Raw genomic sequence first — 25,492 nt, forward strand, 5'->3', positions numbered from 1 at the left:
CGACTCATTTTAAAACTGTTATCGAGATAATTTCTACCTAAGACAAAAAATTTGTCTTCAGATTCACTTATACTTTTTTTTTGCATTTTATAGTAATATACTGTACAGTAATATGTAATATTCTAAAAAGAAACTGAAAATCTAAAATAACTTCAAAAATTTTCCCAATCCATTATATTCTTTGTAGAAATTTTAGGAGTTCTAAAAAATTAACATTCAATCCAAGTGAAATAAACCTTTCAATATATGTATACATTAATACATATATTAAAGCTTAGGCATCATGTATATTTTTTAAACTTCTAAACTTATCATTATATCCCAAGAGCCTAGTGCACAGTAGGCATTCAATAGATATTTAATAAATGAGTGGGGATTATTGAAAAATAACCCAAAATAGACATTAAAAATTTTTAGTGGTGATACTTGTGTACAAATTACCATAAAATTGAGTATTAAATCAAAATGTTTAGAAATTCCTACTTTTTAATTTTTCCTTTTGTCTATACATTTTTAAACATTTTAATTCCAGTGTAGTTAACATACGGTGTTATATTTGTTTCAGGCATACAATATAGTGATTCAACAAGTCTGTGTATTATTTGGTGCTCACCAAGATCAGTACACTCTTAAAAACTTCCTATTTTTTGAATGACCTTTCAACACAGGAGATTTGCCTTATGTGGATAACGATACTAGATTAAACTACAAATCAATATAACCCCTCAGATCCATAATTCAGATACTGCAATATTGATATTAAAGCATAAAGTAGATCTCAGATGATATAGTGAACATTATGAGTGCAAATTAAGTTAAAGTATTTTTTAAAATTCTTGTCTATCTAAAATAATATCTGGAAAGCTACAGATCAAATAACAGAGATCAAAGTTTAAGTGCTTGTTTGAAACGTACAAGTAGAACTGATAGTACATTTCACACCAATAAAATAACATCACAATAAATCGAAATATGCTGCTCATTATTGTTTTTTTAAGGCAGTTAAATTTCAGGAGGTTCAGAGTATCTGACATAATGCTAAAAAACCAAGTGGAAAAATTTCTAGATAATGGCTAATGCTTGGTGTCACCCTGATTCAATACTGGAAATCTCAGCACTCTATACACTCTTTTACATTTATTTATAGAACACAATCTCACAAGTAAGGAATGAGGAAAGCGGAAATAAATCATATTGATTTATTTTCTAGTGGATAACTTGGACTCTTTGATGCAGTGTATTTTGGAAGAAAAAGGAAAAAGAAAAAGAAAGCTTTCCAAATCGATAGTACAGGAGATGATATAATGGAGGCTCCACTGTCTTCACACAAGTGTTGGGTAGTTTGCTCTTCCATAAAATATGAGTGCTTGTAGGTTTTCCCTCATGAATGAATTCAAAGAAAGCCACAAACACTGTGTAATCAGCCTAAAACAGCCCCTTATAAAAAAGGGAAACCTGGCATACTCACAAAATGTCCATTAGAATATAGATTGCAGTGGGAGGGAAATCCTTGTCAAAAATCTTAGTTTTAGATACGGACTCATCAATTCTACATAGGAATTTATCATAAGGTAGTAATTATTCATATGTGCAAAGATTAACCTAGATGTAACTTATTCCAGTATTGTTTTAATAATGAAAATTATGCATTAGTAGGAAATTGATCAAATAAAATATCGTAAAAACAATAAAAGCTATCATTTGTTAGACACATACTATGTACCAAGCACTGGGTTAAGTGCTTTTTAAAGATTTGCTCACTTATTCCTTAAAATAATCTTACACAGTAGATACTTCTGTTTCATTTTACAGACGAAAAGCAAACTGAGTTCCAGAGACGCTGAATAGCTGCTCAGGGCCACAGTGCTGGGGAGGGCAAGGGACAAGATTTGAACTCAGGTACGTTTACTCAGAGTAAGGTGTGCTTAACCATACCTATACTGTAGAATCCTCTCAAGCTGCTGAAGAAAAAATCACAGCATGCAAACACATTAGCACTATTAGTTAGCGACAGATTAACTGAAAAAAAGCACATTACAAAAAGATACTTACAATATACATTCTGGTTTTGTAAAATGAAGAAAAAGTATATATGCCTATTTCTAGCGGAGAAAATGGCTAGAAATAATGCCAGAATGCTAACTGTGGTTATCTTGGGGTTGTGGGATTATGTATTTTAAGTTTTCCTTTGTGTGTTTTGTGTGCTCTTATGTAATTTCCAAATTTCATACTATAAATATGTATTATTTTGCAATCAGATAAACATTAATGTTATTAAAAAGAAAAATGTCTAATAGAAAGCATACATAGCCTGCATTTTAAGGACTAAGAAATGACATATTTCTATTTTAAAAACTCAAATTCAGCTTCCTGAGTGAAATCTCCCCGTCTGTCCTAGGCAGTATCGCAGCTTTCCCATTTGCACTGCCGGCACTTTGCTAAAAGGGTGACATGGTGTTCAGTTCATCTCTGTAGCCTCAGAGTTCCTCCCATAGGGTCTGGCTTGCTCTCGTACTTATTCAGATGATCCTTGGAGCAGTTTAATGTACTTATTTGAGCTTTATTTCCTAGAGCAATAGGTTTTTGGGTTTTTTTTTCAGTTTAGCAAATATTTTTAGGATCTACATCTATTAAATGTTTACCATAAGCCAATGAACTGTACTACACATGGTGGATATAGAGAGGAATGAGACGCATTACGTGCACTGAAAATTCTCACAATATAGTGGAAGAAACAGATATTTAACAAGAAAAATTATGCTGCACAATTTTATGAGAGGAAGGAAAAGTTGTTGTAGGACTCCAGGGGTATTCTGCTGGAGAGTTAAAAGACTGACCGGAGGACATATTTAGTTACCCAAAGAAATAACATGAAAAAAGACATGCTGAAGTAGAGTAAATAAAAGATAAACAGGACTATCGTTTCTGATAAACAAAAGCAGGCGACAGCCTCACTCGGAGTGGCTCTTTCTGTACAAAATTAATGTCTACAAGGCACACTGCATTACGAACAAGGACAAGTCATAAAAGTAGCAAGCTATAGCTTCAAACCATTTGTGCAAACAACTTCTTGTCATATTCTTGTCAATGTAATTTGGAAAATTAACTTTATAGTATGAACTCATCAGCTTACATTCCTCTAATAGCTTTGATCCTAACCCGAATAGAACCACTGAGTTTTGATCCTGGAAAGGAAAGAGTCCTACGAGAATAAAAACCATTGGTTTAGGAGGCCAGATCTTGCTCTCGCGCAGCCAAGAGGCATATTTGTAGGTTCTGCGGGATGAGGAGACATGAGGGTTGGGAAGTCCTGCCCATGAGAGAGTGGTACAGAAAGGGAGGCCAAAGAGGCAGTGAACTGTTAGGTCACAACTGCCACTTTTCCTCAGGGCATCAGTCATCAGGCAACAGCAGGGACTAAAGCCACAGAGACACTGATATAAAGTAACCGACAGTTTCTTGGGCTGTTTGATGTCATGCTATTCACTGTCTCCCTAGTCTTTCTGTGTCTATACAGAGATAGGAGCTCCCAGGGAAAAACAGATTGTAGCAGTACTCCACTGTATTTTAGGAGAGGTCATCACAAGACAAACATTATGGAGGAAGAAAGAGTCAGGAAAAACAACAAAAACAGCTGTGAACAAGGGAAATTGTAGTTTCTCATAAATTTTGACAATTTGAAGTATCAGAGAAGCATGAAAAGATGCAAGAGAAGCTGTTACCTCTGTATCGTTGAGAGATATTAGGACATGCCAACTAGAAAATGGGAAGTGAGACAGGAATATACTTAATCACTCTGGCCTGTTGCTGGGAGTGAGAAGAGAAAGTTCACCATTCCTTGAGTGATAACACAGTCTAACCAAGGACAATCCATAGACTATAATCACCAACAGTGAAAATAAGCCATGAGACCTGTGAAAAAATACTACAAAGCAGAGGAAACAGAATATCATCTTAAAAAGTGAGGGGAAGACACTAGTTACCATAAACACCCTGTTGCAGAATTTAGGGAAAAAAAAAATCAGGACAGTTTTTGGTTTTCTTTACACTGTTAAAAAATACATGATTTCTGGAAAACTGTAGAAAACCACTGAGAGGAAAGAACAGTCTGGTATGAGGGTAAAATGAATATGATATAAAAAGGAGATTAGATAAAACAATAAATGCAAGGAGGGGCGCCTGGGTGGCTCAGTCGGTTAAGTGGCTGACTTCAGCCTAGGTCATGATCTCGTGGTTCGTGGGTTCGAGCCCCGCATCGAGCTTTGTGCTGACAGCTCAGAGCCTGGAGCCTGCTTTGGATTCTGTGTCTCCCTCTCTCTCTCTGCCCCTCCCCTGCTTGTGCTCTGTCTCTCTCTAAAATAAATAAACATTAAAAAAAAATAAAACAATAAATGCAAGGAAACTAAAAAATGCATTTATAGAGTAACAATCTACACTGATGGAAGTAGAGCAAGTATGAATAACTACTAGGGAAGAAAAATTTGGAAACCTTTACGATTATACACAAAGCAAAAGGACAAATACATAAAGGAATAGGAGAGAAAATGTCACAGGTACGAAAGAAAAACAAAATATACATAATTAATATAAAGAAGACATGTCTATCACATATTGTATTGATAAGTCTTCATAGCTTTAAAACAGTGCATTGTGCCCTTCTATCACACAGTTTGAGTTTCCGTGGGTCATGTGTCAGGTGTCACACATCTCTAGCAAACATTAAGGCTTAATCCGTGTTTTGACATATCTATAATCAAGCCATAGAATCTTATTAAAATTAAAAGAGATTCATATTTTGTAAGTATCTATAAACAGAAATCTAAATTCAAAAATTTATTTACAGTTTTTCACTGTTCAGACATCAGTCTTTGTTCTGTTTCTGGCTAAAATGTATATACTTAGAAAAAAATAAGTTAAAAAAGAAGAGTAGGATGAATAATTATGATACATTTGACATATTCATTGTCTACAAAACAATGGGATGCTTAATGTGTATTCTCTGCTAAAAAATGGTCTAAATCTAGGGGCACATGGGTGGCTCAGTCAATTAAGTGACCAACTTCAGCTCAGGTAATGAATTCTCAGTTTGTGGGTTAGAACCCTGTATCAGGCTCTGTGCTGACAGCTCAGAGCCTGAAGCCTGCTTCAGATTCTGTGTCTCCTTCTCTCTGTGCCCCTGCCCCGCTCACATTGTGTCTCTCAAAAATGAATAAACATTAAAAAAAATTATTAAAAAAATAATCTAAATCTAAATTATCTAAATTAGGGAAAATGATACACTTGAAAAATTTTGCAAAAAGATTTCATGAGCAAATTCTCTCATATATTACAAATATAATTTATGCATAAATTTTGGGGACATATTAATCATGAAATAAGATATAAATACGTACAGTAAAAAAAGTATGAAATGATACACAGGCTTGCTTTGAAGAGGTTATTTCAGGAGCACCTGGGTGGCTCAGTCGGTTAATCACCCGACTCTTGGTTTTGGCTCGGGTCATGATCTCACGGTTTCGTATGCTTGAGCCCCGGGTCGGGCTCTGCACTGGCAGCACAGAGCCTGCTTGTGATTCTCTCTCTTCCCCTCTCTCTGTCCTTCCCCCACTTGCGCTGTTTCCACCTCTCTCAAAATAAATAAGTAAACTTAAAAAAAAAAAAAAGGTCATTTCAGCATTACACATATCTATTGTTTTCATGTTTCTAAAGGGTGTGGACTTTTTGATATTTAAATGATATGTGACCGAAAAAAACCATGATACTAATGGCTGCCTTATGTCCAGAACTGTGTGACAGTCTTTGAGACTGTTTACCCCTGATACTACTACCAAGGGTTGAAAAGTAAAAATTCAGAAAAATGTGATATGTATGTGTACGTGGGAGTACAGAAAAGGATGGTTTATTCATAAAATATGAAATTCACATTTTCTTTTACAGTAATTCAATAAAATAAATAGAAACTTTAATTGCTTAATTGAGTTGCACCAACAGCCAGGAGATTTTGGTGCTCTGTAGACACACTCCTTCGACAGAATGAAAGTCGATGGTCGCCATGCTCTTGGTTGGACCCAACTCTTCAGTGGAAGAGAAAAGAGTATGTTGGATAGAAATAATAAAGACTAATTTAGGTGAGCTGAGAAATGGAAGCCAATGAGAAAAGACACTAGAGATACTGTTTAACAGCCATTCAGGTTTGGAGAGATATTTTGAGTCTGTGAGCCAAACAGTTTTGTTTGTTTGAAAATCAATTTTGACTTAATACAAATATAAACAATAGAGAAACCTAACCAAGGTTTGAATAAAAACTTTCTTTTAAATTGTTCTCAAATACAACATTCATCATTCAGCAAAATTTACATTAATGTAAAACAGAAGACATGCCAACATGTGTCCTAAGACAAGATAAAATAGTTTTATGAAATCCTCATTTTTAATCATTATGGCAACTTAGACAATTATAATTACTATCCCTAATTTTTAATTAGAAAAAAAAAGAAGTCAACAGATGGATATAAAAGAAATCCAAAGTTTTTATAGTTATTTATTTTCATTTAACTAAACTGCCTTGCCATACTAAGAAAACATTTTTGTAAAGGTTAAATAAAGTATTTCATGGCAACCGCTGCTTCTCAGTGCCTGTATAACAAGAAACATGAGCCAAAGTTGTGCAAGTTGGTTTTCTTTCCCAGTAAGGGAATGTGGTATCTAAGACCTTGTCCTAACTCATTTTATCCCCAAGTGTAAGTCAAGCAAGTCAAATATGAACTAATGCCTGAAGGGAAGTCCCTGACTCCAAAAGTATGGATTATTTCACATTTATCTTAAAATCTGCTCTCAGAGTTCTTAAAATTCACTAACTTGGCAAGTCAGGAATTATCATGAGAAATGAAATAATTTCATAACTATGAAGTCATCCAACATTCCATGCATCTGACACTCATTGGGCTTGGCCATGTCTTGGGCATTATTCTGACCTTTAGATAATAAGCTCTTCAATATCCTGTTCAGTATGGAAATAATTAAAAAGTGCCACAGTATAATAGGTATGCCATTGTCTTTAACAGACTTAATGCTTTTGGTATAGGCTTGTGCTAATAGGTTATGATTAGACACAATCACATTATGTATGCTGAAATCTTTATAACATTCTTAATCAGTATTTCCCGTTACTTAAAAATGGCAAAATACCATGCTTTAATGGTCCAGCTGCATTCCCTTTCTCCAAGTACTCTGTACTAAAATTCACATTTAAAATTAGTTCAGTAAAGGACCTTTATGTTTAGACATCAAGAATTCACATTTCCAGAGCACGGGCTTGTGAAAAGCCTTTTGAGTGTCTTGTAAAAAGCTTAAGGAATCTTCAGTACATTTTTCTCCAAAGCTATATTTCAATATCTAAAATTTATTGCCAGAGGAGGGACAGAGAGACCATTAGCAGCACCAGCAGTCATTCCTCTGGGTGCTTCACAGCTGAAATAATCCCCAGTTGTTCTCTTTCATGCAGGCGTATAGGAAAGTCCAGAAATCAGCCCTGGGACTGAATAAAGTGCTCTATCACAATCCTATCTTTGCCATTTCTGGTGAAAGACTTTAAAAGTCTTAACTAGGTCATATTGCAAATGATTTTTACAAAGAAGCTTTGAAATATACAGGAGTAAGAAAACTCAGTCCCAAACTTCTCCCTCTCATTTAGAGTAAATGCATTTCCCAATAGAAAATGGAGAAATTCTAAATATGCTCTAGCTACTAGATATTTAACGACCAAAACTGTTAGGGCCCCATTTACCTCTACTGGTGACCTCACAAGGCCCTCAAAGCTTCCTTAGAGAATGTAAGTCTTCTGGAATCTCTCATGAAACTGAAATATTTTAAGAGAGAAAGGTGAAGGGACAGAGCCTACAGTCTACTATTTTGTCATTTCAATTACTGCTTTAAGACTGAAATAAAAATGCAGTCGATGGTGACTGGACGGTAGGTTCTGGGTACTCAAATGGAGTCAGTGTTTACAGAAAATTTTGGATTAAAATCCTTGCCAGATGGTCCCAAGAAGTGTTTACCTCACTGTTGATTTTAGCTATCTTAATGTCAGCAACAGTAAAAAGAAGCCTGTTACTGCCACTGGGGAGCAAAGGCATACAATCCTTCCTTTCCACATGGAATTGCTAGTTGCAGACAGCTGTGCCCTACCCAACAAGGGTGATACTGTAGGTTTATGGGAATCTACTTCCATGGCTAGAGAAGGAGATAATGTGTGGCACAGTTGACTTGAAGTGATTTACTCTAAATAGGTAATATTTGGTAACATATAATGTACTTTTGGTTTATGACAAACCAGTTAAGAATTTTTCACAGTTAACTGAGAAGAGTTGGGGGTGCCTGGCTGGCTCAGTCGGTAAATCATGCAACTCTTGATCTCAGGGTTGTGAGTTCGAGACCCATGTATGGTGTAGAGTTCACTTAAAATAAAATAAAAAAAAATCAATTGGGAAGAGTTGGACATGCACGTGGACCTGAAAGGTGCTCTCGTTTGGAGTATGTGGTGAATCCCCTCTTGCAGGACTCTCCTAATTCCGTCAGAATTTTCACTAGAGGCCAGTGGGAAGTCACAGGGGAGGAGGTGTGGGAGACCAGGAACACTCTTAATTGCAAGTCCAACTTCATTGACAGTATACAGAACCACACATTTTGAGACTGGAGGACCTTTTTGTATGCCCGTACAGTATACACAAAATATCCAATCTGATGCAAAAAGCACTACTTATAATTTTCGTTTTTTTAAAACAATTAAGCTTTTAAGTTTATGTTCTTGAGAAATGTAAGAAATGTTATAAGTAAAAACCCTTATTCAGTGAACGTTTACCAAATGCCTAATATGAGCAGGCTACAGGATTAGATGCTGTGGAAAATTACTTTTATAAAGCCTCCTGTTCTCTTTTTCTCTTTTTACTTTCATCAAAACCTCATATACATTCACACTCATCCTCATTCTCTCCTGTCTCAAAATAGGAGGAGGCTTTTGTGCTAAGTCACATGTGGCCGCAAATTTTCTCAGCAACTCTCAGTAAGAGGTAAAACCTAGGTCCTTATTCTTTGGACCTGGCCTAAACCTGTGACTTGCTCTGCCTACCAGTGTGGCAGGAGATTGTGCATGAGCTCTGAGCTTAGGCTCAACAGGCTTTGCAGCTTCTGCTCTTGCTTTCCTGTCTGGGCGAGGCTCCCGGGGCGGTCACGTGGAAGAGATCCAAGAGTACCCTGGCCAATAGCCTGCCAACTACCACACATGTAGGTGAGGCCACCTTGGACCAGCGGGCCCCAGGTGGCCTACCAGCTGATGGCAGCCTCACAAGTGAGCCCTGCAGACACCGGCAGAGGACCCTCCTGAGTGCATCTAGATTTCTGACCGACAGACTCATGAGTTAATAAGGTTTTTTAAGCTACTAAGCCTTGGGGTGCTTTGTTAAGCAGCAATAGATATGATATAAACCTCCTCCCATCTGGAGGATTCTTTCCTCTTCTTCCCTTCTAAGCTTTTATGCCACTAATCATTTTTCCTCTTCTGCATATAAATCTCTTCTATTTATTTCTTCTCATATATAACATGTTTAAATTTCTTCCATTTAAAACCCACGTTTTACCCTGCAGCTTTCTCTAGCTAACACCCAATCAAGATTAAAAAAAGACTTTTTTTATGCTGATTCTTTCCATTTCCTCACCTTCTGTTCATTTTCAACCCACTTCATTTGGCTTCAATCCCTATTTTGCCATGAAAATGCTTTCCTTGAGTCATCAATGACCTCTCAATTGCCAAATACAACGGTCTCTTCAGTTCTTGTCTCATTCAATTTCCACCATAAGGCATCTGATAATTCTGTACCTCCAGATATTCTCCTTAGTTTTTAGAACACTGTATGTCCTAGTTTTCCTGTTATGTCTTAGTTTTCCTCTTCTTCTTATTCTTTTTCAATGGATCCCATTCCTCAGCCTAACCCCCCCAATTCTACTATTATTCCTTATGGCAGCCCACCTCCAAGATCACTCCACTGATCCTTGTCTCCTGTTACTTGTGCCTTTGTGTAGCTCTCTCCTACGCTAAATAGGGCTAGTCTGTGTAACCACTAGGATATCACAGAAATGACAATGAATGACTTCTGAGCTTAGGTCATGAAAGACACTATGGCTTCTATCTTGTTCTATCTTGGATAACCTGATCTGGGGGAAGCCAGCGGCTATGTCATGAGAATACTCAACCAACTCTATGGAGAGATCCTTGTAGCAAAAAGCCAAGTCTTCTTGTCAAGAGCCATGAGAGTGAGCCATTTTGGAAATGGATCCTCCAGCCCAGTCAAGCCTTTAGATGACTATAGTTTCAGCTGATGTCTTGACTACAGCCTTCTCAGAGACTCTTAGCTACAACTACCACTCCCAAAATTCTTGGCTAATGGAATGGAGGTAAAAAAATATTTGTTATTTTATCTACTCAAGTTTTGGGATAATTTATTAAACAGCAAAATGCAACTAATATAGATTTTGGTATCTCCAAGTGGAGTGCTATTATAACAAAAGCCTAAAAATGCAAGGGGCTTTGGAGCAGGCAAATGGGCAGAAACTGGAAGGACTTGAGAAGAGTGTTGATGAATATCTGAGATACTTCAAAGATATTTTTAATAGTTACTTCAAGGCCATAGAGAGGCTGTCAGTGAGGACGTGAGGAAAACGATGGTGGATGACGGAGGAAAGGGAATCTTTGTTATGTAGTGGCAGAGAGAGTTTAGCAACACTACAACCTGCAGTGACAGGAAAAGTAGAAATGTGCCCACTCAGGGTGTGTGGGTGGCTCAGTCAGTTAAGCATTTTACTCTTGACTTTGGTTCAGGTCAGGATCTCATGGTTTGTGACACTGAACCCTGTGTCAGGCTCTGCACTGGAGCCTGCTTGGCATTCTTTCTCAAAAAAAAAAAAAGAAAAAAGAAAAAGAAAGAAAAGAAATGTGCCTAATCAACTATGTGACCTAGCTAAGGAGTTTTCTGGGCAGTGTTGAAGTACCTTCTGGCTTCTATCTGTTGCTTATATTAAAGTCTGAGAGAGGTGACAGAAGCGTAAGGAAGAACTGTTAGATGAACAGGAGCCATGACTGGCGAGTTTTGAACATTTCTAGCCTTCTAGAAGGCAAATGATGCTAAATTCAAGAAATGGTTTCTAGGCAAAGATAAAATCCAGGACATGACCAGGAAAGCTGGCTTTAGGGATGAAGCTAAGGATGTGGCTATAAAATCCTTTGTTAGGATCTCAGGAAAAAACCTAAACTGGTGTTTCAGCAAACTATTCAAACAACAGGGCTTCTAAGACACTTAGGGGTGATGTCCCTCAGCGGTGTCACCAAATTCCAAAGCAGAGAAGGAATTATCTTGAAGAGATACATGATTTTGTCTACTGTAGCAAACCTCAGCAAGATTAATAAGATACCCACAAAGTTGTTTACTGAATTGTATTGGAAGAAACAAGGCCAATTTAGACTGAAAGAGATGAAGACAGTGCAAAACGGTAAAGAGGCCTGTGATTCTTCACAATTCTGATAGAAAGCAGGCTGAGAAAACTTTGAAGTGCAAGCAAAGGTTACTTTTCATGGAAAGGGATGGATGACTCAGAGCTTTAGCCAAGAGTCCAAAGCCATGAGCCATGGACAATCATTCCTGAGCAGGAGTATGAACGATTACTAATTGAGAAACTTCTGAGTTACTGGTTGGATATTAGAATTTCTATGCACCAGGAACTTTGATGGGACTCCCTTTTTCTTCTTTTATGAATGGAGTGTCTATAGTAGTCAGCCTGTGCCCGTACCAATGTTGTACATTGTTCTACAGCAAGAGGTAACTAACAAAGTCCTCTTCTGTTAGCACTGTCTCCTTGGGCATACTTATCTATTCCCACTGCTACCTAGGCACTGGTGATAGACCCAATTTTTACCTCCAGGCCAGAATATTCTCCTGAGATCCTGACCCTTATATTCAATTTGCCTACTCTACATGGTCACTTGGATGTCTTGTTAGAATGGGGAAGGGGAAAGGGAAGGGAAGGAAAGGAACCTTTGGTTATAGAGAACTGAGTTTGTAATTTACTAGTCACTCTATAATATTTCATGGGATAGTCACAAAAATCTCTTGATTTTGCAGAAGAGGAAGCTGAGGCTCCAGGGAATTAAGAAACTTTTCCAGTCTGATATAGCTAACAAACCTTAGGAGTGAAATCCAGGCATTTATAGCTTCAAATCTGTGTTTCTTCTAATAGATCATCCTTTCTGCCCTTCCAGGGAATCCAAAACTCAATGTGTCCAAAATGGATTTTAGAATCACTGTGTCGTGCTCTCATACCCTATTCCATCCTCTGTACCCTCAGTTCCTGTCTTCTTTCTACCCAGTTCCCTGTCTTGGCCCAACAGCAATACTACCAACTTGTCCCCTAAGTCTGAAGCCTCAGAGTCAAACTTGGCCCTTCCCTTTCATGACCAATAACCGAATCCTGGTGACTGTAACTCCCAAATAGCTTCCAAACAGATCACTTCCCGTGTAAACCTTCTCCTAGCACTTTAAAGATTTTGTTCCACTGTCTTCTAGCCTCTGGGATATCTAAAGAGAAGTTCATTGTTACTGTTTCCCCTACAGTTTTCCTCCAGCTAATCTTCAAGATTTTCTCTTTATCTTTGGTTTTTAATAGTTTATTTATGAGGTGCATGAGTGTGAGTTTCTTTGAAATGTCTGGAGTTTTCTGAGCTTCTTTGGTCTGCAAATTTCTATCTTTCAGAAAACTTAGGACATTTTTAGATATTATTTTTTCTTTTTCTTTCTGTGGTCCTGGGCTCTCACTTTCCTTGCATCCTTGGATTGCAATTCCTCATTTGTTAGACCTTTTGAAATTGTCCCACAGGTCCCTGCAGTTCGACTCATTTTGTTTGAAATGTTCTCTCTCTCTCTCTTTCAGGCTGGATCATTTCTACTGATCTATCTTCAAGTTTACTGACGTTTTTCTTCTGTCATGTTGTATTATATTTCTATCACTGAATGACAAATTGCCACAAATGTAGCGGCTTAGAAGAACATACATTTACCATCACTCTGTCTGTGGGTCAGGATTCCAAGCAGAGAAGGATTCGCTTCCAAGTGCACTCAGGTTGTTGGCAGAATCTACTCCCCTGTGGCTACTGGATGAGGGCTCTGACTTACTAACAACTGGGACTGGCAACCACCTGCAGGTCGTGGAGGCTTTCCGCAGCTCCCTGCCCCATGGCCTCCTCAAAGGCAGGGACGACATGACAGTTTGCTTCCTTCAAGGCCAGCAGGAGCATATGTGTGTGTCTCTCTCTCCCCACAAAAGGGTCCAGTCCCTATTTTAGGGCTTTTATCTGATTAAGTCATGTCCACACAAAGCTCTCTTTTGATTAATTAAAAATCAACTAACTTGGGACCTTAATTAATCTGTAAAATTACTTCACCTTTGCTATAGTTGCTTTAAAGTCTATGTCTGGTAATTCTAACCTCTAGGTCACCGTAGTGTTGGCATCTGTTAACTATTTTTCTCTTGATATTGAACTACATTTTCTTTCTTTTTTTGAGATTCCTGAGATCTGCCAAATAATTTTGGTTTATATTTTGGATACTGTAAATGTTCTGTGGTGGAGACTCTGGATTTTCTTATAATTGCTCCACAGTTTAAAGGTTTTTGATTTTAAAAGTAATCCATCTGAAAACTCTCACACCTGGGCAAGTGGCAGCTGAGATTAGTCCAGTTCTTTAAGCCCTGGGTACGGGCTGCTTTCAGTCTTCCCCATGCACATGTGGTTCAGCAGTCAGCTGACAGATGAGCCAAATTATCTTCCCACTTTCTGGCATTCCCCTTTCCAAAGGTTTCCTCCTCACTCCCTAGCAGCCTTGGTGGCCTGAGCTCTTTCCCCTGGTACCTTGGGCCAGAGAGATGATGGGCTACCCCTGTAATGAACCAACTGCAGTTGCCTTCAAGGCAAAGCCACAAAAAATAGGGAATTCACTCTGCAGATCACTTGCTCACGTTTTGAATACCCTCCAAAATCTGCCTGCCTTTGTTCAGTTTCCAGAGGTAGGAGTATTCGTGTTTTGCTCAGAATTTACAGCTATTATTCACAGAAGGATGAGTTTGGTAAACATTCACACCAAGCTATGACTTCTCCTCTGTCTTGGCTCAGTGCCTATCACTTCTGTCACTGCTGGGCTCTGCAGCAAAGTCCACAGTACTGTCAGTTCGCATTCTCAATCTCCTCCAGGCTATCTTTTCAACCACACCACAGGGATCTTTCCAAGATGCAACTGTGATCCTGTGATCCTTCTAGTTAAAGCCCTTAAGTAGGCAAAAGTTGCCCATCACATACAGGTGTATCTCCTCAAAATGGATTGCCAGGCTCTTCGGAACATAATTTCTCCAAACGGGGGTGTACTGAAGCTGGTTCTACTCGTTTGTGAAAAAGAATTTCTGAACATTCAGGAATTTTGTGAGCTGGTCATTACATCACTGATAGCTTAAGATCGACTGTGCTGGGAATATTCACAACCTTCAAATTAGTCAGCCCTACATATTGGGGCTTCCCCATCAGCACCAAAGAGCCCATTTACCAACACACATCTCTTCAGTGGGGCACACAATTTCCACGCCTGAGTTATTCTGAACAAAAGCCGAATTCCCTGGAACATGATGTGCTAGTTATATATACATACCTATCTCCCTGGTTCTGCCTCGTTTGTTTCCCCACTATTGTTCACCGGGCCAACGTCTACTCAACCTTCAAACCCAGCCTCTGCGGAAAGCCAACTCTGACCTCTTCCAATAGGTACTTTCTCCTGCCTTTGTGTCACCACTGCCGTAAGACAGCATCAAAGCTGGTTAACGTAGCTAACCAGCCCTCATGGGGCCCTCTCGCAGTCTCACACATATACTCTACCCCGCAGTCAAATCAGCCCGGTTGTCCTTCCGCGCCATGTTGTGTCATGCTGCTGCGGCTTTCACACATGCTGATTCCTTTATCTGGAACACCACCACCGCCCTCACTTCACTGCCTAACTAACTCTAACTTCAACACGAAAATTCAATACAAATATGCCTTCCGCCAGGAAGCCTTGGCAGATTCTCATCCTCACATGAGATCTGTAAACATTTTCTTTTGAGTTCCCTTGAAGACACTGTCCATATCCAGAAGCAATGGACTGTATTTTCTGAATCCCTCACTTTACTTCCTTATGGCTATTGTTTTAATTCATTTACCCATCATTTCTTCCTGTCTTGGACTAGCTCAAAATATCCTGATAGATACTGATTGTGGCTATAGAAATTTGCTTGCTTTTCTGACTCCCTCATTAGAGAGTAAGTTCTTTACAAAAAGGAACATATTTAATTACACACAATAGGTCACAACAAATTAACATTTATTGATTAAAAATGAATGGGAGGGAAGGAGACTAAATTAGCAGCTAGAAAGAAATAATGGCAGAAAGGAGGGCTTGTGAGTGACCTAGTGGATGCCAGATAATTTGGATATTTAATAGATAATGGAGAGGCTATAAAGATTTTTGGACAGCAAATTATAATAATTAAAGCATTATTTAGCAATGCTTGAGATGTAGTCTGCAAGACAGCCGCTCTTCTGTTAGTATTTGAAATTCCTTTTAGTTTATGTATAAATTTTTGCAGGGTTTCTACTTCTCTCTGCTTTAATAATCTATATCCCTCACTGTATTTTATTATCGTTTTTTTTTTTAATGTTCATTTACTTATTTTGAGAGAAAGAGAGCATGGGTGAGTTGGAGGAGGGGCAGAGAGCGAGAGAGGAGAGAGAGTTCCAAGCAGGCTCCATGCTGTCACCTTAGGGCCTGATGCGAGGCTCAATCTCACAAACTGCAAGATGGTGGTGACCTGAGCCGAAATCAAGGGCTGGATGCTTAAGTGAGTCACCTAGGCGCCCCTATATCCCTCATTTAAAAAAGTTGAGACCTATATAAAAAAATGTAATAAATCGGAAAATATCACCTTAATCTACCACTCAGATGCAACCACTGGCAACATTTTGACATATTTCCTTCCAGTATTTTCTGTGCATTTGTTCTTATATTGCTAAGATCATACTACATATATAGAAATTTATGTTCTGTTTATTGACTGAAAGGATATGATAGCACTTCCTCTTTCTTTGTTAAAAGTTGAAGGCCCCATAATTTATTATACAACTATATTAGCTTTTACTCAACTATTGCCTTAAAAGTAAATATTTTGGTTTTTAATTTTTTTGATACTGTAAATAAAATTGTGATAAACATTGTGTGTGTGTGTGTGTGTGTGTGTGTGTGTGTGTGTGTGTGTGTGTTTAAGCCTTCATTTTAATCTGGATTATTTCTTGAGAGTAGATTACTAGTAGGGGATTTACTCCGTCGAAGGTTATGACCATTTTAATAGCTTGTCTGCTTCTTATCAAATTGCTTTCTAGAAAGGAAGTATTAATTTCATTTGCACCTTCTGGACAAACTTCAACATGCATGCCATGTGCCATACAATAGCTAAAGCAAACAGCTGAAAAATTTATCACTTTAAACAGTTTTGCTAACAGAATATTTCCTTGTCTCCCTAAGTGTGCTTTTCATTTTTTAAAACTGAGTGTGACAACAAGGAACATACTCTTTCTTTATATGTGTATGCGTATGCATTATAGAAATGGACATGGAAAGAATGGTAAGTGACTAAGAATTACAGTCTAGTTAATGAAATTGACAAGTGGCTGGACTTTCCATAAGATAGGTGGATACTCAAAACCTATAACTTTCCCTTTAGACAGGAGAAAAATGGTAAGATCTCACTCTAAAATATTTTTATATACAAACAGTGAACTGGAGAACTTTCTCTCTATACAGGCCCCGAAGAAGTCAAATAAACACATTTTACTATTACGTAGGGAGTACAGGTTGATTATATGTGTTAGATTTAAACAATTACCTGTAATTTCTCAATTTCAGAAACATTTTGCCAAGTTTTCAAGTGATAGAAATCGTATTTAGGTCAGAGTGAAACAACTGAATATCAAAGCCTTTAGCGTGTGGAGTTTTGTCAACTGAGAGACATTAAAGCAGGGCTGGCAAACCATGGCTTGTGGGCCAAATGTGGTGCACTGCCTATTTTTGTACAGCCTGTGAGCTAAAAATGGTTTTTACATTTTTAAATGGTCAGAAAAAAAATAGAAGAATACAATTTCGTGATGTGTGAAAATTATTGAAATTTAAATTTCATAGTCTATAAATGAAGGTTTATTGGAACACAGCCAGTCTTTCATCATGGCTGCTTTTGTGCAGAGCGGAACAGCTGTTAGAGAGACAGGAAGGCCCTGAAAGCTGAAAATATGTACTACCAGGCCCTACACAGAGAAAGTTTGCCAATCTCTGCCTTGGAGTAATGCAGGGTTTCTATTTTCTTCACTAAATCTGCCTGCTTTAATGAGTTTGTCCCAGATGCTCTGCTGCTCTTCAAAAGTCAATTCTGAACCTTGTTATAGTTTGCATTTTAAAATATCTGCTATTTTTCACGAGCTTATGAAACTTTCTATCGTGTCCATTTTGGAGCAATAGCCCATTTTCACTTAGAGAGATGGCTTGATTACTAAATTAAGTCCCTGGTAGTTGGAATTCTGCAATTCTAAAAAATGCCTCATCTATAAATTATGCATGTTTTGAGGGTAAAAGCAAATGCAATTCCTTACACACAAGGTAGAGGTACATCTATTTCAAGTTTAATTAGCCAACAGTGCTCTCTATTAACCAGGAAAGGAAGTTAACTTGAACAGTCTATACACAAATCCTACTGGTTGACAGGTGTCCCTATATTCAGTTTGGCTACATTACACAAAGCTTCTCTTGACTCTAAGCTGCCCATGTTCTGGGGAAAGGGTCCATAAACTCACACCTACAGTCCTTAGATTCAACTTCATATAATGGGAAGCACTTTTTTGAAGACCGATCTCATGCTGGTTATTGTTCTCATCCAACTTGACCTGAAGTCTACTGAATTGGGATATTTAAGGGCCCTTTGTGGTGGCATATAGGATTGTGCAGCTGAATATGCTCAACTATTCCCTAGGAATTAGTTTTGTTCTTCCTGTGTTTGTTTAGGCAAGCAACTGTTGTGGGATATCCAGCATTTTAAGTGATTCTGCCTCAGAGCATGTGTTAGAAACTATAAGGAGAGTTTACAACTTTTCAGTTTTAAAGTCAGCTTTGGATTTCTGGAATTGGTTGTGTCCATGTTTCTTCCCATCCTGTTGGGACTTACTGTTGTTAGCAACCTCCTGTGTGGTTCTAAGATATGCTGACCTCTTTGAAACCTTTCCAGGTGTCATTGCCACTTTCTTGATCTCTGCAATATAAGCTACATTGTTTAGTGGAGTTAAGTTCTATGAACTTTGGAAATCCTCCCTGAGACTATGAATTGACTAACACCCAAGGTAGCATAAACATGTAGACACAAATGTTCCTAAAACCAAGCCTGCTGGGCAATGCAGGATATGACGTGGAGTCTGGAAAAAGGAACAGTTTGCTCACTTGCAAGTCTATGACTACCTCCAGGTGCAGTTTGAAGCTAAATGGCTAGTTTTGCTGATCCTCAGATGTAACCTCTCATTAGAACACAACAGAATTTGCAATTGTGGATATAAGGAATTCCATGAAGACCCTCTGGGCCCATTAAGACTTCTGGCTTCAGAGGGTCCTAAAACACACTTCCTGCAACCTACGGAGCTTTGTAAGGAGACGTTGTTGTTGTTTTTTAACAAAGTTGATCTAAGTTTTAGCCTGAAGATTATAATGACTGTAGCTCAGTAAAATTTGTATTCAGAGGATGCAGTTACATATTAAAAAGGAAAAAAAAGTTTTAATAGATATTTGTCTTATTTCCAGTTTGTCATAAAAAGGTTCTTACTGTTTTTGGTAATACCCTTAAGACTTTGCAAGGGATTTACTTGGACTAAGAATCCCATATTAGTCTAGCTGTAAATGTGGAGTATTAGACTAGTGATTTCTCAGCCTATCTCTTGAAACCTCACAGCTTGGCTATGCTAGCAGACAAATCATGCAGCCCAAACCGAGGGCTGGACAATGTTGTAGAAATAACACTATATGGCGAATCAAAAGATATGGGATTCAGTCCCAACCAGACGACAGCTTAACATTTCTCTGTCGCCTTATCTATAACATACGCATAACAAATAATACAAACCACACATGGATATTGTGAAAACAAAACTAGTAACAAATATGAAAAGACCTTGAAAACATGCAAAAGGATATAAATAGGAAGGTGTAGGGCTGGCAGACACCGCATGTCTCTTAACATGAAGACTCCTGTTCGTCCACACCCCTGAGCCAGCTGCTCTTATGATCACCCTTCTTATCCTGGCTCCAGTATCCCGGAATCTTGAGGGTCACCAAGGACCATGGTGGTCTGTGCATCTTACAACGGACTGGGAGGGGAGGTAAGCTTCCTCCACTTTGCTTTCTGTGGGCTGAGGCCCGAGCCTGTGTGGGCGTAGGTGCGGTGGCCACAGGTGCAGGGCAGGGCTGTGCCTTCCCAGAGGTTTCTCCTATCCCTACCAGCTCACTGATGAAAATGCAACTACTGTGGAAACTTTTAAAATACCTAAAAGGCTATACAACAAGTTTTAACATGGGTTGTCTCAGAGTCGTTGGGATTATGGCTGTTTTTGGTTTTGTCCACATATCTGTATGTTCTCCCCTTTGCAATTAGTTAATAAAAAAAACCAAAAAAGATATTTTTAAACAAACAAACAAACAAACTGGCCTTTAGGTTACGAAGGGCAAACAAGTAAACAATAACTCTAACCTGGAAGTTTCTTGAGAGAAACATGAGAAAACAAGGGTATGCTATTCACTTTAAAAACAGGAGTACAACATTCACCTCATCTGGGAAATTTTTGTTAAGAATTTCTATTAAAAAAGGATTTATGTGGTTTTTAAATTAAATAAATATTCTTAAATAAGACTGTAATTTAGCTATCTTTCCAAAATTTGTACTAGTAGTGTGACAATAATGAAAGAGCAATAAGAAATCAGAATCTAGCTACTGGGAGGAAAAAAAAAAAGAAAGAAAAAAGAAAGAAAGAAAAAAAAAAAGCAAGAGGAACCCTGAGGGCATAACATATTGTGAAGCTGGTCTATAGACCAGATGGGAAAACTTGTTCTCTAATCTAATGACTTTCTTTTAATCACAAGCAGTAGTTTCCTTATTACCCAGAGTTTTAGAAATACATTATTCTTGAGATGACTTCCTAGGATTTCTTTTACTCATTTAAGACCACATCTTTGTATTTAATTCATCCTCATATTATCCCTGCAGGGCATATCCCTCTAATTATTCCCATCTAAACTGACAGGAAAATGGAATTATACTACTTGGAAAACAGACATCCTTTGGTATGTCTTTTCTCAGTGCCCCCGTGGTCACAGGTTGTAAGCTGTCCTTGGAGGGCAAGGACCGTGACTTCCCTGTCTTTGAATTCCCAGGGCCCAGTACAAGCCTGGCAGAGAATGTACACAGTAAAAATAGGAATAAATGCATAAATAATGATAGGCAACATGTAATGCTTATAGTATCTTAAGTACTATTCTAGTGCCTTTATGCACAGCAACTCATTTAGTCCTCCCAACCCTATAAAACAGGTACTATCATCGTTCCCATCTTCTGTATGAAAAAACTGAGGCACAGAAAGTAAAGCAAGGTGACGCAGAGCCAGGATCAAAGCCTGTGAACTCTGGCTCCAGAGTCCAACCTCATCATCACCACACCATGCTGCACCACCCCCCCACCTGTGCTGAACAGGAGAATGTCCCCTTCCAAGAGAAACATGGTTGCGCCGTGCTCCCATCTCTAAACCTTTCTGGGTTTGTGTCAGATGCGGCTACACCGTGTGGTTCCTTGGGAGACTTTGAAAGAGAAATAACTGGACACAGTCACACACATGCAGAATAAATGAATCCCCAGTCTTAACAATTGCTGTGCTTGCAAGGCTGTTTCTCAGATACCTGTGGGGATTTGTGAGAGCGCCAGCTGTACTGGTGACTACGGAGACTCGCCAGCAGAATATTTTCATCAGTATCCACCTGGCCAAACCGCAGTGTCTCCTGTGTGTCATTACAGATCACAAAATGGCTGAAGACCAACTCCTCTACCTCAGGGCATTTGTTCTGAAAGAAAAAGAATACGAAAGCCAACGTGCATCAGATTAATTGCAAGATGTTTGGCAGCTGTCTGCCCGGTGGCGATTGTTACAACACAGAAACACTAAAAGATCTGTTGTCATTAGCTCTGGTATACAAAGTATTCTATACTTCCAGGATAAGCACAAAAAATACCTTAAAGAGATCTTAAATGTTCCAAGAATATGTTTTGATTTATACTCCTGCAAAATAAATCATACACACAGAAGAGTAAAAGAACAATGAGATCCCTCAAACTTTTAACATTTTAAAACGAATTAACATGCTACAAAGAATGCTGTACTGAGTAGTGCACGTTTTTGAGCAGAGTACTGGAGGCTAGAATTACCATGTTCCTGGCCTTCTAAACTCGACAATCAAGACCAATTACCAAAGCCACAGTTTGTACCCTACAGAAAGCAAGGATCATTTAGGTAATACATCCCCAGATCCCTTAAGGGGGAGGGTGGATGTGTGTGTGCAAATCTGCTCAGGGAGAGATGTAAATAAAACCATAACTTTCCTTCCATTGTTAAAAGGCTGAACACACAAAACAGATCAACTCCAGAGTCCGTGTAAGCCAAGCTGCAGTTTTCAAGAGCAATCACGTTAGTTGAAAAACAGTTGTTGGTGTCTGTTTCAGCTAATAGTCATCAATCAGCTCACGTCTTCCATTAATCTGCTGAGGCTCAACAAATTAGTAATATGTTCCTGTGTTGACACCTTCCCTCTCAACTTAATGGTGTCTCCACTGGTTGCTGTTATATCAAAAGACGGGCAGAGTGATGGAGCATTTCTGTGCTTACTCTTTTATCACTCTGGTTAGGTTATGGCTTAAAAAACAATAAACATACTTTTGGCAAATGAAAAGAATAGTTGGATAGATGCTCAAGTTGAGAATGCAAGAAAAAAATCTTAATTAGCCCATCAATTTGTGGACAGTGGGAGGTAATGGTCATAGATGCTTCCCCAGTTGGCTCCTATTTCCTGGTTGTGGAGTTAAAAGTCACGATGTCACACTTGGTCATTTGCCATTTTCCCAAGGGGAGAGAGAGTCAAAGGGGACACGTTACTCATGAACGTAGTGATTTAAGTGATTATGAGACCTAGAGCCAAGGAGTCTAAGGATGAAAGTAACTGGAATCCGGCCTTGATCAAGACGCAACCTAGAACCTCTTCAAGAACAGGTATGTTCAGAGGTAGAATCCACTCCTGGTCAACAAGGCCCCCTAAGTGGGTGGGCAGTGCCTTCTGGCTGCAGTTGATGGAGAGGTCCTAACACCTCACTCTTCCAAATACCCCTGAGGACTTCTCACTCTGTCATCCATCTATTCTCACCAATCTCCCTGCTCTCAAGGAGCAGGACCTTGCTTGACAGTCACATGAATCACAATAAAGAGTCTCGGGTTAAGAGAGACCAAAGCAATTATAACCCACAATTATCTGTTGTCTACCATACTCTCTGCTGTGGCTTTTAATCATGAGCTATGATTTCAAAGCTTGGCTAGCAGTGGTGTTTAAAAGTCCTGCCTGGGGCGCCTGGGTGGCTCAGTCGGTTAAGTGTCCGACTTCGGCTCAGGTCATGATCTCACGGTCCGTGAGTTCGAGCCCCACGTGGGGCTCTGTGCTGACAGCTCAGAGCCTGGAGCCTGCTTCCAATTCTGTGTCTCCCTCTCTCTCTGACCCTCCCCCATTCATGCTCTGTCTCTGTCTCAAAAATAAATAAACATTAAAAAAAAAATTAAAAAAAAAAAAAGTCTTGCCTGATCTGGCCCCTTCCGCATCTTGAGCCACTCTCTACTTGCTTGCTACACTCCAGGCCTGCGAGCGCTTTCCAGCTCCTCCAACACTACGTTGGCCCCCTTTCAAGTTGTTCAACCCGTCAAACTCCTTCCTGCCTCAGTGCCTTTCCCTTGCTTGGACCTCTTTTCCTTTGCGCTTGACTAACTTCTTTCGACTCAGCTTTCAGGTTCCTGTTTTCAGGTTACTTCTGAGTAGTCTTCTGGGACACCCCCAGACCAGGTCATGTCCATCTATTTTATGATCACATAATACTCTACTGTTTCACTTTCCCTACTGGGACTAAGCAATTATTTGTTTGACTTCGGGTTCACTCTTGCTTCCATCATTAGAATCTATGCTGCATAAGGGCAGGAATCAGGTCTGTGTTATTTACAGTTTTATCTCTAGTACTCAGCATAATGCCTGACACATAAGTACTCGATAAACACTTATGAAACAAACACATGAGTAAATTTAATTTTTAAAATTATAAATGAATACATGTTCACAGTAGAAAAATCAGAAAATACAAAAGTACAGATTTTTTTTAAGCCTCTAATTTTACACTCAAACAACTGCTGTTAATATTTTGGTATTTTTCCTCTTTGGAGTGTCATGCCTATTTCTATTCTAGTCAATACTATCTAATCCTATTTATATGCCTTACATATTTAAAGGTTTATAAACCTTTAATCAAACTGGAGTCATAGTGTATAATTATTTTGGTGAGATTTTTCCATTTAGCACTACATAATCAACATAAACTGCTCTCCTTATAAACATTTTTCTCTCCTTTAGGTCTAAGAGTACAAACATGAAGAAAGGGATATGATTCTAAACTCCCACTTAGGTAGATATCCTGAGATGGAAAGTCAGTTTTCATAATGAATTGGGATCAATCCACTGGTAACTCAGAGGTTAAGTTACCAGATGCAGCTTGAGTAGAAAAAAAAATCATATTACTTTCCTCATCTCTAAAAACTGACCTTTAATAAATGATGACTGTTTTAGAAAAATGTAAATGGAAGAACACAAGGGGGTTGTTTACATTTTTCTACAGAATACTCAAAGTCCTCAGGGAACTATTTCTCTACTGTCCCTTCATCTGTGGAGTTCATTACAACTGTAATAAGTTTAAGTATTTCTTGGAGTGTCTTAAATTCTAGTATATTATAAAACAGTTCGTACACATTTTATATGACATCATTATTGTCTAAATCTCAGGATGCTCACTCAGATTTGTAATTAAAGATGACTTATTTACATGTAAGATTTGTGCTGGAGTGCTGTACAGGCATTTGCAACTAAAACAGAGACAGACATCATTCTGGTGTAAGATAAGATACATGAGCATAACTTTCATTTTTAAATAAAAATGTCATTTTGTCCAATTGTGTAATATGGCATAGAAATATAAAGCAAACTGCAAGTGGCATTTGGGTCCTTAATCTGGTTCTACAAAACATTAATCATTTACCAAAGAGAAAAAACAAACAAACAACCTACAGCCAGAGAAATCAGACACTGATGAAGGCTTCTGTTAATCTTGAACTTGTGACCTAAAGGTGAAAGGCCAAATTGTTTCATGCTTCAACTGTCTGGTCCATCCACACTGGATACAAATGACTTGTCTCAGATATGAATCTGATAAAAGTATGTGGCAAATTCAAATAACTCACCTTTCTTATTAAATTCATATCTCTCATTGGCAATAATGAGACTGTATCTGAGCATTATACACACAGCAGAATCCAAGCTTGGGAAATTAAGCTCCCCCACTAAGGGAATAAACCACATTCAGAATTTCTTAGAAACAATGAACTTAATAACCTTCTATAAACCCATTTCAACGTCAAATGTCCTATAATTTCAAAGTAGTGCATTTTTGTATTTACTTTAGAATACACAGGGTTAGATGCCTACCACATTAAAACTTGGTGGCAAGTACCCTTGACATGGGAGGAAACAAGAAAATTACAGCAACAATTACAGAAGTATATCCTCTTGTGGCTCATGTTAACATTGCCAAATCCCTGTATAAATCAGAATCAACTATTCATAGAATGTACCTGTCAGCAATATGCTACGTGACATATGGCTCTACTTAATCAAATATACAATTCCATTTTTAAAAAAACTCAGAATATTCCTTCAAGGCACTGTGTTAGCCAGTCATTCACACTCTGATGTGGTTTAAAACATTTAAATATTTATGCACCGTATTTTATTTATATGTATAGCTATGTCTAAGAGAATATTTTTACCCTGGAAGAAAACTGATATTTCTGAAGGCCATTTTGCAGTAGTTGCTACACATGAGTCCTCTAATAATGGCCCTGATACCAAGACAAAAATATCCTGGGTTTAAATGCTCTATCAATGACTCCTTTATATTTTCTAGGTTTGTTTTTTATTAAATGCATTGTTCAAAATATGACAAAAAA

General features: G+C 38.4%; 1 protein-coding gene across 2 annotated transcripts in view; it reads right to left on the reverse strand.

Annotated features, from left to right (window-relative positions):
• The window catches only part of VPS13B (vacuolar protein sorting 13 homolog B), an 806,197-nt gene that overhangs the window by 63,992 nt on the left and 716,713 nt on the right, over positions 1-25,492 (reverse strand). For both annotated transcript variants that reach the window (XM_047088880.1, XM_047088879.1), the window contains exon 43: positions 21,093-21,254. In XM_047088880.1, the coding sequence (XP_046944836.1) occupies positions 21,093-21,254 (162 nt within the window). The remainder of the gene's footprint in view (positions 1-21,092; positions 21,255-25,492) is intronic.

Source organism: Lynx rufus, unplaced genomic scaffold (genome assembly GCF_022079265.1).
Source record: "Lynx rufus isolate CCGP_SWC_20201006 ecotype Redwood Valley unplaced genomic scaffold, mLynRuf1.p SCAF_26, whole genome shotgun sequence".
NCBI classification, from domain to species: domain Eukaryota; kingdom Metazoa; phylum Chordata; class Mammalia; order Carnivora; family Felidae; genus Lynx; species Lynx rufus.